Here is a 20,411-nt window from a genome sequence, read left to right as displayed (position 1 = left end):
GAAGATAACACCAACTAAACCATAAACATCGTCATATCTAAAATTGACTTTATCTCCAGTTGAATTAGGTGAATATTAATTATGATAGTTTCAATTATGAAATGGGTTATTTTCTCTATAGGGTTGTTGGCAGCAATTTGAGGTCATATTCCACCAAAGAAAATTAATGAAACTAATCATATTGAAAGTTGGGTTTGGTAGCATTAGTTAGCTCACTCAGCTTCGATTACATCTGGATTACAGTACTAAGTCTAAGTGTCACGGATTATTGGGTGGTTACCTATTCAATTAATTCAACAACCGATCATCGAAATATTTATTCAATAATGAGTCATATTCATAAAATTGTATGCTACTTGTTTGGAATAAAATAGTTAGTGATATATATATTTCTTCCTCTCTATAATATGCACTTGCGTATAAATGAGTCCTAACTTATTAAATTGGAAATTTCAAATACTATTCGTTATTGCTACATTTAGTAGATAATGCAATTATAACTTTGGGATACTCTTTAATCTTTTTTTTCCCTAATAACAGAAAAGGCTCAAACCAATCCATGAGAAACAAGATCACAACTAGGCCAAAATATAAAAAGTTTAATCGCAAAAACAATTATAGAAAATCAAAACCAAACAAAGCAAAAAATAAGAAGCAGACAACAAGAAGGTGGCACTTGAAATATAGAATATACGACTAGATTAATTTAGAGAAGAATCCGTTTTTAGCATTCAACACATCCTCTAACTATTAAAAAAATTTCAATGTTGCCAATATTTATAAAGCGTGATTGTATAAATATTTTACAATGATTTTAGTTAGACACTCACCGTCATATTTTCAAAGACCAAATTTAAGCCTAGTTAAACGTGAATAAGTTGAAAGATTTTTTAATTTAATTTTTCAGCTCTTAGTATACACTTTGTTACAAGATAGAAAATACAATAAAGATGTGTCACTCTATGGTTGCAATTGCATTTATATATTGTTACATGTATGACGGTAGTTTGTAGTCCTTATCAAGACTAATGACAATAATCCTACCAACCAGAGTAAATTAAAAGTGATAAATGACTAACTATGATAATATGATTTCCACAATAATTTCACACAGATAACACCTTTATAATGATTTTGATTTTGGAGTGATAATTGTTCCTTCAAAATCGTTTTCAAGTTTTACAATTCATTGCATTAATTATATACCCCACTTTTACTTTCAATTCCTTACAAAAATGGGAAGGTTTTCAACACTAGCAATAACTGTTCTGTCTTCTTCACGCTAAATCAACTCAATAATTATACTTGCATTCCACTAGCAAGCAAAATACTATATGTTCTACTAATTTTTAAAATTTTGCTAGAAAATACAAAAGTTTGGAGAAAATTAAATATGAAAATGATTACCACATACATCATATGTCTCCTATTACTTTCGTACAACTTTGTTGTCAACCTCTTGAATAATACTGGTTGTTACATACTTAACTCATAATTGCTTTATCATTACTATATCATTAATTTCATCGAATACTTCTACCATTTCTTGACGACAAATGCATATGACATGTGTAACACAAAACATATAGTGGAAATAATGATTGATAAGGCAGTTTCACTGTAGCAATTTTCTATATTTTATTTCAACTATTGAAACCAGGGGAAGTGCTTTTATAAGAAATAGTAGTAGCATTCCAAAACGTAATTTTTAATCTATCCCAATAAGGCTGAATAATTAAAAATGACTTTATTATAATTTTGGAATTATTAGAAATCAACTAAAATTTGTGATTTAAATGAGAGTTATCAGAAATTAAAATATATTTGCACATACATTAAATTCACACACACATAGAAATGTAGTAGTCCGTCCACATTATAGTACTAGTGTATAATTTTATTTCAGTGGAAACATTTCACTAGTCATAATTAAAGGACTTTGAATTTAGAATTCTGGTTTTCTAATATTTACTCACAATTTGAATTAACTAGCTAAATTCCCAATATATTGATATAAGTCAAAATCTTAACATGACAACCAGCTTTTGACATCTGATGTAAAATTAAATACACCTAGGCCACACACTAGAAAGTAGCTGGGAATTAAAAACAGACTTACAAAATTACATTTTTGTATTTATGAATAAATTTGGACAAACCAAGCTAAACGATTTATTAGATACACACGAAATTGCAAAATTTCTTAAAAATAAAAGAGAAAAAATACAAAATTCATCTAAACATAACAAAAAAAATGGTTGGACGATTGCAAGCAATGCTATAAAATTGGCTATATATGTACTTAGATATATATACAATACAAAGTCTTATAATATTCTGACATCTCAATCTAAACTTTACATTTCTTATCAAACAATTCAGATGTCTCTCATAAAGTAACAGTTTTATTAAGAGACTATCATAAAGTAATTGCTTGCATAATCAGTATAAGATCATCTCAAAGGCATAAATGTAGTAGTATATAGTTGACAATGAATCAATGATTAATTCGTTATGAAATTATTGTATATGAGTTTTCACGAATGAACCTACAAAATATGCCAGCAATTTTGTGACCAATAAATAGTAGTAGTACAATAATGAGTTTATATGAGATCAAATAATTGTAGCTTGTGGAATTTGTCAGCTGGATGAAAAATTCCCCCTGCAATAATATTTTACCAAATTTGATTAATTCTTTTATGCATCAATGCATAAACTCTTATTACACATTTAAAATGTAAGTACCTCTTATTTCATTCGCACCCTACCATTTTATAAAATTGTGCAACAATAAATAGATTTGTGGTGTTTATCAATATATCCATTTTTTCATAATTGACATAATCAATGTGGTGTTTATCTCCGTAGCATTTTATGATTTTAGCGGTTGGTCCATTAGTTATCCATTTATCATCATTATTATTATTATTTAAAAAATGACTCGGAGGAGTTAGCTAGATAAGGATATGATGATATGATTAAAATGATCGATTATTCTTGAAAACTAAGTCCATGAATCATTCCAAGGAAGATTCAGCAACATAATGAAAGAAAAATAATCATTCTCCAAATTATACATCGGTTGCTATTTCTGCAAGTTGCTCATTATTACAACCCTTTTTCAAATTTCATCTATATGAGTATATCATATGAATGACAATTCGAGATTTCAAGTTATTAATGAGAAGTGATATTACAACTTTTATGAAGTGCACTTTATTGCTCCAAGCAAATCAATTAAATACAGTAACTAATATAATTAATAATTGTAGTTGAGCTTAAAAGATAGAGATAATACAAAATAAAAATATGTGTAAATACTCATAAGAGACGATAAAAAAAAGCGTTTTAAATAATCACTTTAAATGCTAGGGCCAAATTCAAATAATCCATCATGCAAAGAAACATTGCTTCAACATATGGGCACCATCATCACAACATATCATCCTAAATGCATGACCAATTGAATATCGACAATGACATTAAATTTTTTAAAAAAATATAGATTACTCCTCGTATTTAGAATTTCACAAAAGAAACAAACAAACCACTTGAAAGTCGTCTACCAATCTCGATCTTGATTGGGCAGTCTTAAAAAAGGGTGTCATTATTGCCAAATGGCACTAAGCTAAATGAACCCTTTACTTGCAAAACAAAAAACACACTAATCACAAGATGTAGCAAACTAACTAGGCAATGTAATCTATGCCATTTTTGGTATATATTAATCAAATTAACAAGGCAATGCTATTTTATGCCGAGCCTCAACTCTGCTCCCTCGTCAACGAGCTCCAGTCCATTAATTTTTTTTTAAAAATTACTCCCTTCCAGCGAATACATATCCTCTATCTTCTTTTCAATGTATTTCTCATTTCATACGAGTATATTTTATTTATCTTTTACTACTTTCGATAAATATATCCCAGATATTCTCATTCCATTAACTTTTTTTTTCAAATTTCTTGAAATTCAAATCTAATCATAACGAGATAGATATTGGTGGAGTGACGGAATACTAGTAATACTCTATGGTAGCGTTTGGTTGGCATGACTCATTATCATCTGACTATCCATCTAAAATTAAGTTATGAAATGACTATCCATCTAAGATTAAGTTATGAAATTAGTGTTTATTCTTATTTATCATATAATTATTCATCTAGAATTAAATTATAGATCTCAATCATACCTATTTAATCCTAAGATATAATTTTGAAGATATAATTTTGAAAATCGACGGGCTCATATTATGATGTAGTCATTTCAAGCTCAAACTATTTATCATTATTATCTAATCTACGCTACATCAACTATGGATACAATACAAAACTATAGGGGTGGGATACGGACAAAACATATTCCTCTGTGAGGAGGGTCCCACCACCAGTATCTGTTTATGCCTACGTGGCATCTGCAACTCCCACAAGTCACCCTCTGCCATGCTGGAAAGACATCAGCAGCGTGTTTCCAGCTAGATTTCGAGATTGCTTTTTCTATTATTTTTATTATTACTGCAACTTTTTCTTCTTACCCCACAATGCAGGGGTTCAGGCATATATAATATATCCATGCATGATACATCAATCTTGCTTCGAGAAATGGAAAAGAAAACAATAATGAAATTACAACTGTTGCATTTTAAACAACCCCCCTTAATTTTGCATTTTAAACTAGGAAAAACCATAATAATAATCATAATTAATTGCAAGAAATTGCCTAAAATAAGCGTGTATACGAACTAGAAATTTAATTTATCAATGTAATTTGTGAGAGCTTCTTTTGCATATTCACGACATTAGGGACAACATACATGTACACTTCTTCCTAAAAGAAGGTGTATTTTCTTGAGAAGTCTTGTAAAAAATATGATTATTTATTTATTACAATGTCAAATGATGTTCGTTTTTATAACTGGTCTGGTCCCAAGTTGGGACCATGATTTTTTAAATCCTAAATATAGAGAAAAATTTGGTACTTGGTTGTAGTTTGTAAATTCTCCAATATGAACCAAGTAATCCTTCGTGATACCCTTAAATCAAATAGTACAAAAATTGCAATAAATGTTTGCAATGAAGATATTGCTGAAATAAGGATAGTCTGAATCTAGCTAGTCCCATGTTTAGGCTGCTTATGCTCTGTTTGAGAAACAAGTGTAGTCTTCTTTGTGGTGCTATGGTTTTAGGGATAATATGAAATACAAATATGTTACTGTATCATATTTTCCAATTTTCCATGATAAAAAGTTTTAATATTTTATTCGTAATATGTTGTTGATTTTGGCACAAATATGTTTCAAATTGAAGATACAATTAAATTATTTGTTAAATGTGTTCGAGAAATTTGATAAAATTAACTAAGAGCATCTCCAATGGAGGCTAGCGGACCGGCTAGCCGATTCCCGGCGCTGGCCGGTCTGCTAGCCGAACCATTGTAGGTGGCGAGCGGAAAAACGGCGAGAATTTCGGCGAGCGCTCGCTGATCGGCTGGCCGCCATTGTAGGCGGGCGATCGGCGAGCGATCGGCCAGCACTTTTTTTTTAAAATTTTCGAAACACTATATATACGCGATTTGCAAGTCATTTTCATTCGCACCGCTTGTTTTAACGAGTTTTCTCTCTCACTTAATTTCTGTACATGAGCAATAAAGCAAAATGGAGAACAACAACGAGTCTACTCCAGTGACGAGCGGGTCTCAAACTCCTACGGTACCCGTGGGAGGTGGATGAGGTCCGATGGCAAGGGTATTACAACATGTACCCTTGGCAGCAGATGATGCCCGGGATGGCGGCCAGGGGTAGTATGTCGGGATGGCAGGGGATGCAGGGCGGACAAGGGGTACCGGGGATGCAACTCGAGATGCAGGTGATGCCGGGGTGGCAGCCCGGGATGCAGCTCAGGATGCAGGGGACGCGGGGGGGGGGGGGGGGAGACAATGTCTATCGCCCCAGTCTTGATTTTTGCTTCTTCGCACACATCGACCCCATCGGAGACGCAGTTCACTAGGTGTGAGACTTTCTCCTTAGAGGAGTTGGGGATAGATCTCAAGGATGTGGACACTCCCGTTCAAACGGGGGGAGTAGGGCGGGGTCGGGGCGCACCAAAGAAGAAGAAGGGCAAGGGGAAGGGCAAAAGGGTGGTCGGCGAGTCGTCGCAGCCGGCTGATGACGACAGCCCGGCACGGAGGAAGTGGACGGATGCGGAGAACGTCGCACTGTTCAAGACTTGGGTGAGTATTTGCGATGATCCCCTCCATTCAAACAATCAGAGGATCGTCAACTTGTGGGCTAAAATATCAGTAGCCTACAAGGCATTTTGCCCGGAGGGGAGGCCACACAGCGGGGAGGAGTGCCGTAAGGGGTGAGACCGAATCAGGGCTGCGGTCTCCCGATTTTCGGGCTTGTACACCAACGCCCTCCGCATGCAGACTAGTGGACAAACTGACGAGGACTGCAGGAGGGTAGCGGAGAAAGCCTTCCTCGTGTGTGGAAGAGGGGTTTTTTTAAATTAATGTAATTTTTTTTAATTAATGTACTTTTTTTAATTTTACTATTATTATTGAATTTTCCCGTATCTGTGTCGTAAATTTAATTCCGCATTTTGTGTGATTGTTAATTATTTATTTTTTATAATTTTATTTATTGTGGCTAGCCTATTGCTTGTCCAGTTGCTTGTTCTGATGATGTGGCAGGAGGAGTTTTTAGTGCTGATGATGTGGCATGAAGAGTTTATGACTAGCCTATAACTGACCTATGAGTGGCCTATTATCATTGTGGATGCTCTAATGGTCTCCTTTTCGCATAATTTTTCTGATACATATGATTTTACCTAAACTAGATTTCGCGGAAATTTTTAATAAAAATATCAGAATTCATGAATTTTTATAATGGAAATTTAAATTTGCCAAACGAATTTTGACTAAAATTTATTATTATTATTATTATTATTATTATTATTATTATTATTATTATTATTATTATTATTATTATTATTATTATTATTATTCCTTTCATCCCACAAATATTGTCCCATTTTTCCATTTCCGTCCGTCCCACAAAGTTTGTCCCATTTCACTTTTTACAATTTTTGGTAGTGGATCTCATATTCCACTAACTCATTCCTACTCACATTTTATTATAAAACTAATATATATAAGTAGGACTCACATTTCACTAATTTTTTCAACTCATTTTTCATTACATTTTTTAAAACACGTGCCCGGTCAAAGTGAGATAATCTTTATAGGACGGAGGGAGTATTATTTTTGTCAATTTACACTTCATATTTATATACAGCAGCTAGGTGGAGCGTGGAGCTCCCCTCCTCACCATTACAAACCACGCCTACTATTAATATTTACATATACTAATATCTACTGCTCCACATCATAATTCACGCCACATTTTAAAATTAACTCAATTCAAAATAGGGATTTCATCATTTTCATTAATAATTATTCACTTTTTTCTGTTTCTATATAGAAATTATATTTATTTTATATAGATGAATTTCTCTTTTATATAATCTCCGTTTACTTTGTGTATAACATGTTGAGTTTTCCGGTTAATATTTTCTCATGCATGGTTAACTACTGTATTTTCTACATTATTCTGATGAAAGAGTGAGGAATTTTGAAGATGATGCAATTTTTCAATTTTTTTTATATTGTGTTTTTATATTTAAAATATAAAAAAAAGAAAAATAAATCCACCCACCTCTAAATTATTTACAAAATATAAATGTGTTTTGTTTGCATGTATACGAAAGCCAACTCGTGAAGTATTGCCGAATCAAAGTAAACGGGCTAACTAACGTTGATAGAAACTGATCTTGCAAACATTAATTTATTTCATATTATTAATATTGAATAGACCTGCTAAACCGTCTATTTTCATGTTTCATTATGTAATATATTAATTGCGTGTTACGATATGGAATAATTTTATATAAACGAGGATAAAAGATTACTTTATGAAAAATGGTCTTATTTTTGTTAAATTGGAGTTGATATGTCCACATCGAAATTTCGTGTCTGTAGACTGTAATCCAACTGTTATGTTTTCAAATGGTAAATATTAAATTACTTCTATATATGTTTAAATCACAAGTGTGATCAAGTTTGAAGTATGCATGTGAATTGTAAAGATAAACATGCATAATACCCCTAAAATTTAACTTAATCAATTTTATTATTGATTAATAGAGGCGGCGGGAAAGCGTTTGTATCATCAACTTATATCATCGGTAGAGTATCAATTCAAATTGAATAGAAATAGTGGTAAATATATCTTTAGGTAATTGTGTAATTGTCAAATATTCTACTAATTATTTAAAACGACAATTATCGAAATACTGGCAAATGGCATATGATTTTAATAAATACTAGTACTATTAAATAGATTTTAAAAAAAATGAGGTTTGCAATTTTTGAGTCTATAAACTCGAAAATTGTGATCACACATGAGTTTTAAACCTCCACAACTAGACATTCCGAACAATGTACTATACTAATTTTCATTTGACGTGTTTAGCCAGCCAATTATAGAAGATATAAACTACATATTAATTTTTTAATAGAAGTCACGAACTCACCATATCTTTGAAGATGATAGTATATAATAATGTAGGTGCTTTATTGAGAATTACACTTGACAGAATACAACTTGCAAGTTGCAATAGTAGTTTAAATTTTATACAGCTATATGTTGATAACATTTTTAAATTATTCGTTTTAATTTCTCGTCAAAACACAATTTAAAATATCCACAAAAAATTATTCAAAACACAAAATACTCGTGCATGTGCAAGACAAAAGAAACATTCCATACAGGAGTGATATCTTAATTGTGAGTAATGATATACTGATATTGAATTAGTCGAATTTAAAATGGGCGTAAGGTGAAGTTGTTAATACAGATTAACAACCCTAATTAGTAATTTTTTTAAGAAATGAGTAATTTTTTTAAATGTATTTTTTTTTAAATTATTGTACTTTTTGAAATTTTAATAGTATTATTCAATTTAAATGTATTTATCTCGTAAATTAAATTCCGTATGTTGATACGATTGTAAATTAAATTATATAATTGTTATTAGTGATGTGGATAGGTAGTGTGAAGGCTATGTGAGGGCTATTTGATGTGGCAAGCTGATGTGACAGGAGAATTGTAGTGCTGATGATGTGGAAGTGTGAAGGCTATGTGAGGGTTATTTGACGTCCAGTCTTACTGGAGATGCTATTAATAAGAAAATCAAGAACCCAAAACGCTATATATAAAACACAAAACGGCAGACAAATTCAAAAGATACACTGACATAAACACCAAACAAATCGCCAAACGGTCATCATCGATCGTACTCTGCCCGGCCTTCCCTTCCCGCCGCCCTCACCCTCTCTCTCTCTCTCTCCCTCTCTAAAATCTTCTTCAACACAGGCTATAAAGCCTAGTGCTTGTACCACCATTTAATACGAATTCACTCAAACCCATTCACCATTTAACTCTTGTCTCTGCAATTAAAGACCCCTCTCTCTCTCTCCCTTGAAATTGTATGTCTTAATGTGTCACATGGCGGTGTCGAAGAAGAAGCACCAGAGCTACATCTCTGTGCCGTCTCAGATAATCAACTCCATCTCCCAATCCTCTCTCGAGTCTCTGCTGCATTCCCCCAAGAAGAAGAAGACTCGCTCTTTGAATCTCCTCAACACCCCAAGATTACTCTTTTTCTTGATTTTCTGCTTCTGCTCTCTGTGGATGCTCAAGATGTGGGCTAAATTTGACCCCAAAATTCCATTTCCCGGTCAGCCCTGTTTTATCTCGCGGCAGAGCTCTCTTCTCTCGCGGGGGCTGTTGAGTTCTCAGGGGACTGTGGGTCGAAACGAGGAAGAAATTGTTGAAAAGAGTGAGTTTTGGAAGCAGCCTGATGGAATGGGGTTTAGGCCGTGTTTGGAATTCAGTGAAAAGTACAAAACAGAGAGCCGTGGGATTGTGCAGGAGAGGACTAAGTATCTGCTGGTGGTGGTTTCCGGCGGCATGAATCAGCAGAGGAATCAGATCGTTGACGCCGTCGTGATTGCTAGGATTCTTGGCGCGGCTCTTGTTGTGCCCATTTTGCAAGTTAATGTTATCTGGGGTGATGAAAGGTTTGATCTTTTTACCATTTCTTGATTTTTACTGTGATGGTGAGTTTGGGATTGATTAATGAAGTGGCTTTTTTTGATTGTTGCAGTGAATTTTCTGATATATTTGATTTGGATCATTTCAAGAGTGTGTTGGGTGGTGATGTGAGAATAGTGAACTCACTCCCTTCTACCCATTTGATGACTCGGCCGGTGGAGGAGAAGACAACTCCACTCCACGCCTCACCCGAATGGATTCGATCACGTTACATTCGACGGGTAAGGCTCACTTCAACTGATTCTTGATGTTTGATCAATTCTTGAAGAATATACTCATCATATATCAATGCATTGAGAAATGGAGGAATGGTCTAATAAAGTGGAGTATCTCATTTGTTTGATGCAGATTAGGAGGGACGGTGTGCTGCTGTTGCGTGGCTTGGATTCGAGGCTTTCGAAGGATCTTCCTTCCGACCTTCAGAAGCTTCGCTGCAAGGTATCTTGATAGATTGCTATGTGATTAAATTTATCTTAGTTTGTGCAGTTATTGATCAGGAATGACTATTTGCAGGTTGCATTTCATGCCTTGCGATTCGCCCCTCATATCACGGAAGTAGGCAACAGGCTTTCGGAGAGAATGAGGAGCAAGGGGCCGTATGTCGCCCTCCATCTCAGAATGGAAAAGGATGTGTGGGTGAGGACGGGATGCCTTCCCGGGCTCGGTCCTGAGTATGACCAGATGATCAGTAACGAGAGGAAGGCGCGTCCCAAGCTCTTGACCTCGAGATCAAACATGACCTACGATCAGAGGAAACTTGCCGGGCTATGCCCTTTAAATGCCTTGGAAGTTGCAAGGTTTGAATGAGACAAGATGGAGTTTTGCTAATTGCTAACACCAATTACTAGTTAGAGTACTAAGCTGTGTATGTTGTTGTGTGTTTAGGTTGCTCAAAGCTTTGGGAGCTCCTAAGAGTGCAAGAATCTATTGGGCTGGAGGGATTCCATTGGGAGGGAAAGATACACTTCTTCCTCTCATAACTGAGTTTCCTCACTTCTACAACAAAGAAGACCTCGCCTTGCAGGGCGAGCTCGAGCCATTTGCAAAGCGAGCGTCGTTGATGGCCGCCATTGATTACATAGTTTCAGAGAGAAGTGATGTGTTCATGGCTTCTCATGGTGGGAACATGGGGCATGCCATTCAGGTACATTGTGTGTGTGTGTGAGAGGTAGAGAAAGATTATTGATGAATTTTGTTGCTTATCAAGTGTTGGTGTATTGGTTTGAAAACAGGGGCAGAGGGCCTACGCAGGGCACAAGAAGACTATAATCCCTAACAAAAGGCAGATGCTGAAATATTTCATGGAGTCCTCTGTTGGGGAGAGTGAGTTCAGCAGCATCATCCAAGACTTGCACCACGATTCCTTGGGCCAGCCGGAGCTCAGGACTAGCAAGGCCGGGAGGGACGTCACCAAATATCCAATCCCGGAATGCATGTGCAATGCTACAGTCGCTCATTCGACACAATAAGGACTAACATCATCTCAACCAATGTCATATGGCGTGATCCTTCAACTTCACACCAGACACACAGGACGCCTACGGGATCTTCTGGTGGCCTTGCATTTGGCCATGGCCAGACTCTGCTGGCTTGTGATGGTATACATATAGCTCCATGAGTCTCCCTTGTGTAGTTCTATACATCTTTTGAATGAGGAGCATGTATAGTAATAGGAAAGCATATATGTATTTAATTCTTTTATTTATTCTTAATTTTGTATTAAGAGGCCTTGTACACACTATACATATACATATATATTGATAGAGTTTGTTACAATTCATGATACAAACAAATGAGGGATGATGATCCTTAAAGTTGTAAAAGAGTCATGAAAGTTAAGCTGAAAAAATTCTTCTTCAACGATTGTATCGTTTTATTGAATTTCTACAAAGTAGCACAACTCGAAGAAACATTCTCTCAACAATGAAAACAAAACCACAACTGAAAGAATTAGAAAGATTATCCACAAAGGCAGCACATATAAATAGGAGAATCTGGAGTTGAGTGGGAAGTGATACAGGAATTGGAGCATGTGCCGACTTCTTTTCATTCTCGCGCTTACTATTGTCGGAGATTTGCAAGGTCGTGTCAGATACGCGAGAAGACAAACACACAAAACACCCTAAAATACTTGACAAGAAACTCATTCTTCAAACTCAAGTCTGGATTTTATATTGTTGTGGGATGAGAGGCTACTCTTTGGAATGGTTATTTATAGTGAATCAATGCAAGATTTGATAGACCAAGAAATGGCAATGTTGATGATGTTGTTACATTACTAAGAGGATTCCATGTGGATTCTTATTTTGTTTTTATTTCTTATTGTATGTATCAGAATTGAATTGCAAAGTGGTAAATAAACGAGAGACGTGGACAAGTCGGATTAGTTGGAATGAGTCACTTAGTTTGAACTTTGAAGAGGTCTTGTCTGGTTACTAGTTATTTACCGCTAATAATCAACATAAAATACTTCTACTACGTAGAAAACCAATTTTATACATCCATTTTGACAAAAAAAAAATAGAGGTTTTTATACATTTATTAACATAATTATTCTATATAAACAAATCTCCATTTTGTCATCAAGTACCAAAGCAATACTATTATGTGTGAGAGTTGGCTGAGCGGTAGAGGGTTAATTTTGTCTCAAGTTCAAGTCCTACGTGGCGGGACCTTTAAATTTAAATTCATTTATCCATTAAAAAAACACGAGGTCCTTATCATGTCCAGTTTTTTTGGGCTTGCTAAATTATTATGCTGTGATTTTGTGTTTTTAATTATCATTCAATTTGTTTCCACAAATAAAAACTCAAACATATTGTCGTATTTTAAGCGACAAAAGAAAGAGCAAAATAAGATTTTTTTTCAACTGTGATTGGCTGGACACACCACGTGGTAATATATCCGGACCACTTAATTTATACTAAGATTCTACACCTTCAAGTTGTGATTTTGTTATTAATTATACTCCATCAATTATTTATTTTGTATACTTCATTTTAGGAGTAAGTTCTTAGTTTATCACCCATTAATAATGGTTCCAAAATCAAATTTGGCTTGTCTATTTATTCGAAAATGTGTCAGTTTATAATGTTAAAAATTCAAAAAAATTGTCTAAAAGTTGTTTTACTAATGGTGGCCAAGTAAGTTATTGTTCCTAAAACTGTATTCTTTAATTTAGATGCTGGGGCGACCCTTTTGAATATCTTCATATAGTTGCAATAAAGTAGTAGTATGTCATTGCTAGGCCAATTTCATACTTAATTATAAGTATGGTTGGTGTACTAACGAGGTAGCTCAAAATTGTAGAAAGACAACATCAGATAGCTTCCTTGATATTGAAGCTTCTTGACAATGCTCTTGCATGGTCGTACTGGTTCAGCTCCACCAGCATCTTCCTCAATCGTCTCACCAGTTTACCTGTTTCGCTCTCCATGCCACCGCTAGCATGCTTTCTCTCCATAGCCTTCCCCAGCAGCAACGCGTAGTCCACCAACGGCTGCAGTTTCTTGCTACATTCAATCAACACCCAAACTTAGTTTCTATTGATTGCATAGTTAAAAGAGCTATTCATATTTACTAAGAAACATTAAACTAGAAAAACAAAATTCTACTAGTATTGGTAAGGTCAGGGGATACATTTTTATACGGGCCATAGTCGGAGATTTTCCCAGTAAAATCGATTTGTACAGCATATAGGTTGGCTACATAATTTGAAATATTTGACAGAAAAGAGCACAAACTCAAAACATGCAACCATGGAAACTGACACCAGAAATTGGAGCATGAAAGTAATTAAATCCCAATATATCATCAAGAATGAGCTGCAGAGCAAAGTAAATGAACTTATGAACTACAAAGAAGCCATACCTTCGATCCTCTGTAACACTAGAACCGGTCCATACATCATTAAGTGAAGCAATCACCCTCTCTGTTCGTATAATTGCTTCATGCACGTTTGTCTGTATGCTGCGCAGATGAGGAAGAATCTTGCCGCACAACAGTTCATCTAGAGCAATCTTCTCAACGACGGAAATAGCAAGAACCTTACTCCACAAAGATATGTTCCTCAATAAACGAACAGAGGTGCCAAACCTATATGCAGCAACTCTTTCTGCACCAGGTACCACCTCCAGTTCAAGTGGGCTCCATGTGGGGACCTATTTGAGAAATCATGCGGTAGAAAACACCATTGAGAAATATTGATATGACACAATAATACAAAGAGGGTTCAAGTTTAAAAGTTAAGAAACATTACCACCAAATCATTCACAGCAGTGGTGAAACGGTCACGAAGCACAGCTACCAGCTTCCCAACAGCTGAATTGGAGGAACCTACAAATTCTGTGACCATGTCCATAGCAGAAATAGCATGCTTTGTTTCACGGGTGCTAAGAATGTCCCAACAGAAGGCTAACTGATGGTGCAAAATAGGAAGTGCAACTTTTGCAACCAGCTCAGGAATAAGATTTGCATCATCATCAGCATCCTCTCCATTCTTTCCATTTTCATCTTCTGGAAGGCCATAATTGAAGAGCAATGAACACCTACATAAAACACAGACAGTTGAATTTATAAATAAACGAATTATCAGTCAATAAATTTTACTTGCATTGTATCTCCTCCACCATCCCTAGTGCAAATACATATTTTAAAAATAACATGTCTTTACAAGTAGTGCTGTAAAATTGCAAAGAAAAATCTCAAAATGTGCAGATAGAGAAAACCGCCCAGACTACTACCAGTCGATAAATGGAAAAAAAATAATGTTTATCAAGAAAATAAAGCTAAGAAATCATAAACATGAAGATATTTAAATCATTATCCTGTCTTGTGCACTTGTCCTCGGTTTTTCCAAAACACTATTCTACTAAAATTATACGGGGATGATAAATAACCAGAATGGGAGTGTTTTATACTATGGTAAAAGAAATAACAAAAAGAAAATAATGTGTGTAGTGCGTACCATTTCATATCCATAAAATCTGCATCTTCATGAAGTGGGTCCCATTTTAGAAGCTCCAATCTCACGTAAGGTGAAAAAATAGCAGGTATACTTAAGGACATATATGCATCGCGATAGCTTGTGGCATAATCTTTCTTCCACTTCTCAAATTTTTCCACAACCATTGAAAATTGAGAATATTCCTCCGCTGCATCACTAAAGATTTTGCCAGCAACATGAAGTAATTGATTATGGGTTGACTCGTGAGCACTAGTCTCAGTATCACTTTCATCAGTGCTGAATTCTCCTTCCATAAGTTGAACGGAACTGTCATTTTCCATGGCCAACTTCCTCTTTGAATCAGCTTTCGCTCGCCTTCGTTTCCGGGCTTCTGATCTTCTAGTAATATCCATCCGTTTCTGCAGATTCACATCTCGGCCAAATTCATCCAGCTCCACTGGTGCACCTTTAGCTCCTCTTGCATTAGCAGAGGCAGCCTGGGAAGCAGCGATGGCTGCTGCTACTTTTTCTGCACTGCTTCCTTTAGAGAGTTCTACCCGTGCTGCAGCAATAGCTAATTCTATCTCAGATATTTCGTCATCATTATCTGCAGCTCTTCTTTCTACAATGGCTCTCGCACGTTCTTCATGAAGCTTCTGCATTTGTTCTTCAAGCTCCTCAATGAAAGGAGCTTTATGCTGTCAAAGCAAATTAAGCCAAAACATAAGTAAGGCTCTTTAGCCGAACATTAAATCAAGCATTACTAAGGGGATTATAATAGCATATTAGACACAAATAGATGATTGTATGCGCTATTCAATCAAGTTCGCTATAGATAGATGATACAGAGTGCTGAAGGGGATAAGGTTATGAAACTAATTGGATGACAGTTGCAAATTATATAGAAATCATAGATAATTGCATTCAATGATTAGGATATTGCTTTCACTAGTTTACATACTTTCAATGATTCAAATGTCTAGAATTCTTCATGTTGGTCTTGTCAGTTATTCAACAAATTCTTGGTTTTACATCCAATCCACCGTTCTACGTTAGTATCATAATTTTACAAGGAAAAGTTCTATCTAATTCACAATATCTACCACAAACATACAGATGCTACTATCTTTTTCTACAAATATTCAATAGACTAGCCCACTTATACTTCGTTTGTTTTGGTAGAAGAGTACTTGTGTGTCTATGTATAATATAAGTACATAACAACTAAATGGTTTGCGACTAGTCTCTAAAGAAACTCAAGGGAAATGGTTTTGTATTTCAACTATGAACATAATCAATCCAGAATTATGTTCCATGAAAGTGTAACAAAGAGCATAGCATGTTCACAAAACAATGAATTAACCAACATTACACGAGGAAACTTTATATTCATACCTGCAAAAACGCACATATAACAGAAACAAACTCACGAAGCTTTTGCATAAAGAGGAACTTCTCACCGGCAGCCGACAAGGAATCCTCCAGACTAGTAACATTCAGTAAAGACGAAGAGAGATTTTCATCTGTCTTCGCCAAAGACACCATTGTTCGGTCATGAGATTCCTGAACCCTCTTCAGGTTCTCAGTCATGGCTTTTCTGGCAAGCTCAGCCTGCTGAGAAATTGACATATCAGTACCACCAAACATGTCAAAACTTGCCCCCCCGACATTGTTATAGCTACTTCTACCATCCACATTTTGGGCAGGATGATGCATTCCACTAGGAAGTGCAACAGGGTTCCCTAAACTAGATTGCAACCTACTTAAACCACCAACAGTAGCACCCGCTCCTTGAACCCCAATACCATCATCCAGCCTCTTCCCCAACCCTTTCCTCACTTGCTCTTCCTCCCACATCTTATCCTCATCATCCTCTTCATCGCTAACCACTTCCATTCCCCTCTCTTTCGGCACTGGCCTTTCCCCAAAATCTTCGAAAACACCTTTCTTGTCACTCCCGCCAATTTTATCACCAAAAAATCCAATCCTTCCTCGAAATTCCGGCTCTTCATCACTCAGACCTTCAGCCTCTCCATGATTACTGCCTCCATCAATTGCTATGTAATCCGGAGCTGCAGCCCTGGCCTGCCTCAGCCTCTCCCTCTTCGCCCTAATCGCTTCTATTGTGGCCTGGTCCGGTATCCCTTCCTTATCCTCCCTAAAACCCGGCCCTATCCGAATATCCTTCAATTTAGCTTCAACGCTTGAATCTTTGACCCTCCGATCAAACATCATATCATCATCACTACTATCCTGACCTTTTCCAGTAGCTGCGGCATCTAATTCGCTCGAAGTAACAGGTTTGATCAAACCCTTCAACACAACAACAGGCTCGGGGTCGGGCTTTGGCCTATTTCGAGCGGGCGCGGCCAGGGTTTTAGTATTCTTCTGAAGCTCTAATAGGGCTTCTTCGGTGTAGACGCCAGCCTGTGGCTGGACATTGGAGGGGAGGGACGAAGATGGAGGGTGAGGGGCAATTCGGTCTTTTGACGATCTGAGCTTGTGAGCTGACGAAGATTTGGGGAATCGAGACAAGGAAGATGGCTTCGGCGGTGGCCGAGAAAACGGAGATTCTTCGTCGTCGTCGTTGTCGGCGAATGAAAGGAGACTTTTGGTGCCGGACTGAGGGGTGGGCTTTTTGGGTTTATTGGTGGTGGAGGGTTTGTTTGTGGTGGCAGAGGTTTTGGTGGTGGATGGTGTGACGAAGGTACTGGCTTCTTCGTCTTCGACGGCGGCGGAAGTTGCGGGATTTGGCGCTGCTCATGACGGCGAGCGGTGGCAGCCGATGATAGGTTTTCGGTCCCAACAGCTGTTGCCTATTAATCTAACCAATGACTACTCTTCCCTCCAAAATGGCAGTTCTGTAAAAAATTTCACGAACATGTACTATTTGTAGGCAATTTGATTCCACCTCATAACCGGCATCGGCTGCAGCTAAAATCGCATTTATGAACCAGAAAGCGTGCTAAGACCGGCTAAACCAAACCGCTCCAAAAAGCGGTACAGAACACATTATCCTGCATCAATGACAAAAGAGAAGAAAAGAGTAGATGAGAAGACAGAGCAAAAGATGAAGTTTGACGAACTTATTGTCAAACGAAAGTAGTGGAGTAGTACATAAATAATAACCCCACAATCTAAATAGTTATTCAAAATATGCTGTAGTATATATGATCTGGATGATTCTCAATCTGCAGAGTAAGGCAGAATTCCACAATAAGTACATCAACTTCTTGCACTTGGATGCCCGATAAATAATTGAGCTATTTAGATAGATAGAAACCAAACAAGACATTCCCAAAAAATCCATTCTGGAAAGTAAAAATTCAAGAATAACCATCCCCAACGGGCAATTGTATGCATGGAATAAACCCAGCCAATTAAGTAGAAATCACTATCACAACAATGCACATAACTTCGCAAACCCTAACCCCAACATCACAGTTTTACCACCAAAAGGTTCAACTTTAACAAACGCGCAAGACCGGCCTAATTATTTCATAACCAACAACTGACGTAAAGCATCGTACAAAATCCAAAAGAAATAGCACAAGTACAGAAAATCAACAGCACACATCAAAAAGTAGACAAACATATATCCGCCGAAAAGTAATCGAATCGAAAAAAATGACTTAAAGAGATATGTTAATTCAAATTTCTAACTTTTTATCGACCTTTTGAAGCCTCCATTCCCAGAGAAGGCGGCGTCTAGTCTGCTCCAGATTGAGGAAATTTAGTCTTGAAATCAAAATAGCAGAAGAAAAAACCCAAGGGTTTCCGGAAATGAAATTGAGATTCAAATTCAGTTCAAAGTGCGAGGCTTTGGGTTTGAGGCCGCTCCAGATTTTCTAAGACAATTTGCGATTATTAGAATAATGGGCCTTTGTAATTGGGCTTGGCCTGCAGTCATCTTTTGCGTATTATATTGATCCAACTAGAATTACACTTGTAAAAATAGGATTGGGCTGAGCTTATCGTTGTGAGATTGCGATCGAGTTTTATCATAACCCTTGGTCGAACCCCATATCTAGTCCTCGTTGAGCAACTTCATCATTTCCACGAATTTTGGGGGGCCTCTCTTTATGCTTAGAACTCTATCAACTTCACCACCATCAGTTGTTGATGTGCTGCAGTACGAGATGACTCCTTAACGGCTTATTTTCTCAGTTTCTTCCTTTTCCGCCAGCTTTGGTTTAAACTTGAGCACCTTCCCCAAGCAACTCATCATGCGTTCCCTGCTTCTCTTCGATCCTAAAAAAGGATTATGGTCAGTACGGTTACTGATACAGAATGAATGTATTACAATTATCAATTAATAAAACAAACCTTTGACATTATGGGCTTCGGAAGTATGACCATTGTTCGCACTGACGTCGTTGGCGTCTAAAGTAGCACCTTGGTCCCACTTTCATTGTTGGCTTTTGGAGTAGCACCCTGTTCTCTAAACCTTATCAAAGTATTGGGATAAAATTCTCAAGCCGTGTACAAGCGGTATTCTAACTATTACAATCGAAAGGAAACTGACAACGATAAGTGGAATGAAAATTACAACGGAAATAAAATAAAACAAACCAACAATAAGTCGAGTCGAGGAAAACCCTCTTTCCGCAAGATAAATTACGCCCTGGTTAGTGCTCACGGAATGACGTATTGTCCCCAAAGATAAAACGACTTTCTCCTAGCTTGTAGAAGCACCTTAAACCCTTTAGGCACTGACGAACTTGATGGAGTTCCGAGAATCGAGTTAGACAATGCTCCTAAGATGCACACTATGATGTAGAGAACTTGAAAGAAGAGATAATGCTTTTTGTTAGTGTATTTCTCATCTGTCAAACCCACCTATTTATAGGATAGGAGAGACCACTTCAAAAGTCTTAGCATTAAAGGAACACCATAAACCAAATGGAGGTTACATTACATGAAAGGCCAAAGGGCTTGCATGTGAAAAGCTTGAAGCCTTTCATATTTCATACGTTTTCAACAATCCCCCACATTAGTTGGAGCACTGCAAGCTCAAACCAACACAAGACGTGTTTGCATGCATGCAGACTCTTTGTTCAATTCTCGAGAAACAATATTGCATTTGGAATAGTAGCTTGGGGCTTTAAACTTTCCATAGTCAACAATATCGTGCATACTGGCGGCCTGGCGGACGTGATGCCTTGAACTATTCCTCCTTGGTGTATACCGAGACAATAATATTGACACAATATTATTTACAAACTCATCAGTTCTCACGTTTGTGTCATTTACTGGCCATGGAATACCACTTTGGATTCGTAAGTGATTCAC

The 20,411-nt window shown here is 36.7% G+C and overlaps 1 protein-coding gene and 1 pseudogene across 1 annotated transcript; one reads left to right on the top strand and one right to left on the bottom strand.

Moving 5' to 3' along the window:
- Positions 1-9,299: 9,299 nt before the first annotated feature.
- On the top strand, positions 9,300-11,967 carry LOC121775249 (O-fucosyltransferase 20-like). The gene is made up of 6 exons (XM_042172296.1): positions 9,300-10,140; positions 10,227-10,395; positions 10,523-10,612; positions 10,688-10,971; positions 11,060-11,318; positions 11,407-11,967. The coding sequence occupies exons 1-6, from the start codon at positions 9,557-9,559 to the stop codon at positions 11,641-11,643; spliced, it is 1,623 nt and encodes a 540-aa protein (XP_042028230.1). The 5' UTR covers positions 9,300-9,556; the 3' UTR covers positions 11,644-11,967.
- Positions 11,968-13,370: 1,403 nt separating this feature from the next.
- LOC121774909 lies at positions 13,371-18,932 on the bottom strand (annotated as a pseudogene).
- Between the last annotated feature and the right edge of the window lie 1,479 nt (positions 18,933-20,411).

This window comes from Salvia splendens, chromosome 17, assembly GCF_004379255.2.
Source record: "Salvia splendens isolate huo1 chromosome 17, SspV2, whole genome shotgun sequence".
NCBI classification, from domain to species: domain Eukaryota; kingdom Viridiplantae; phylum Streptophyta; class Magnoliopsida; order Lamiales; family Lamiaceae; genus Salvia; species Salvia splendens.
Note: the sequence above shows the minus strand (reverse complement) of the source record. Positions and strands in the feature narration are given on the sequence as shown.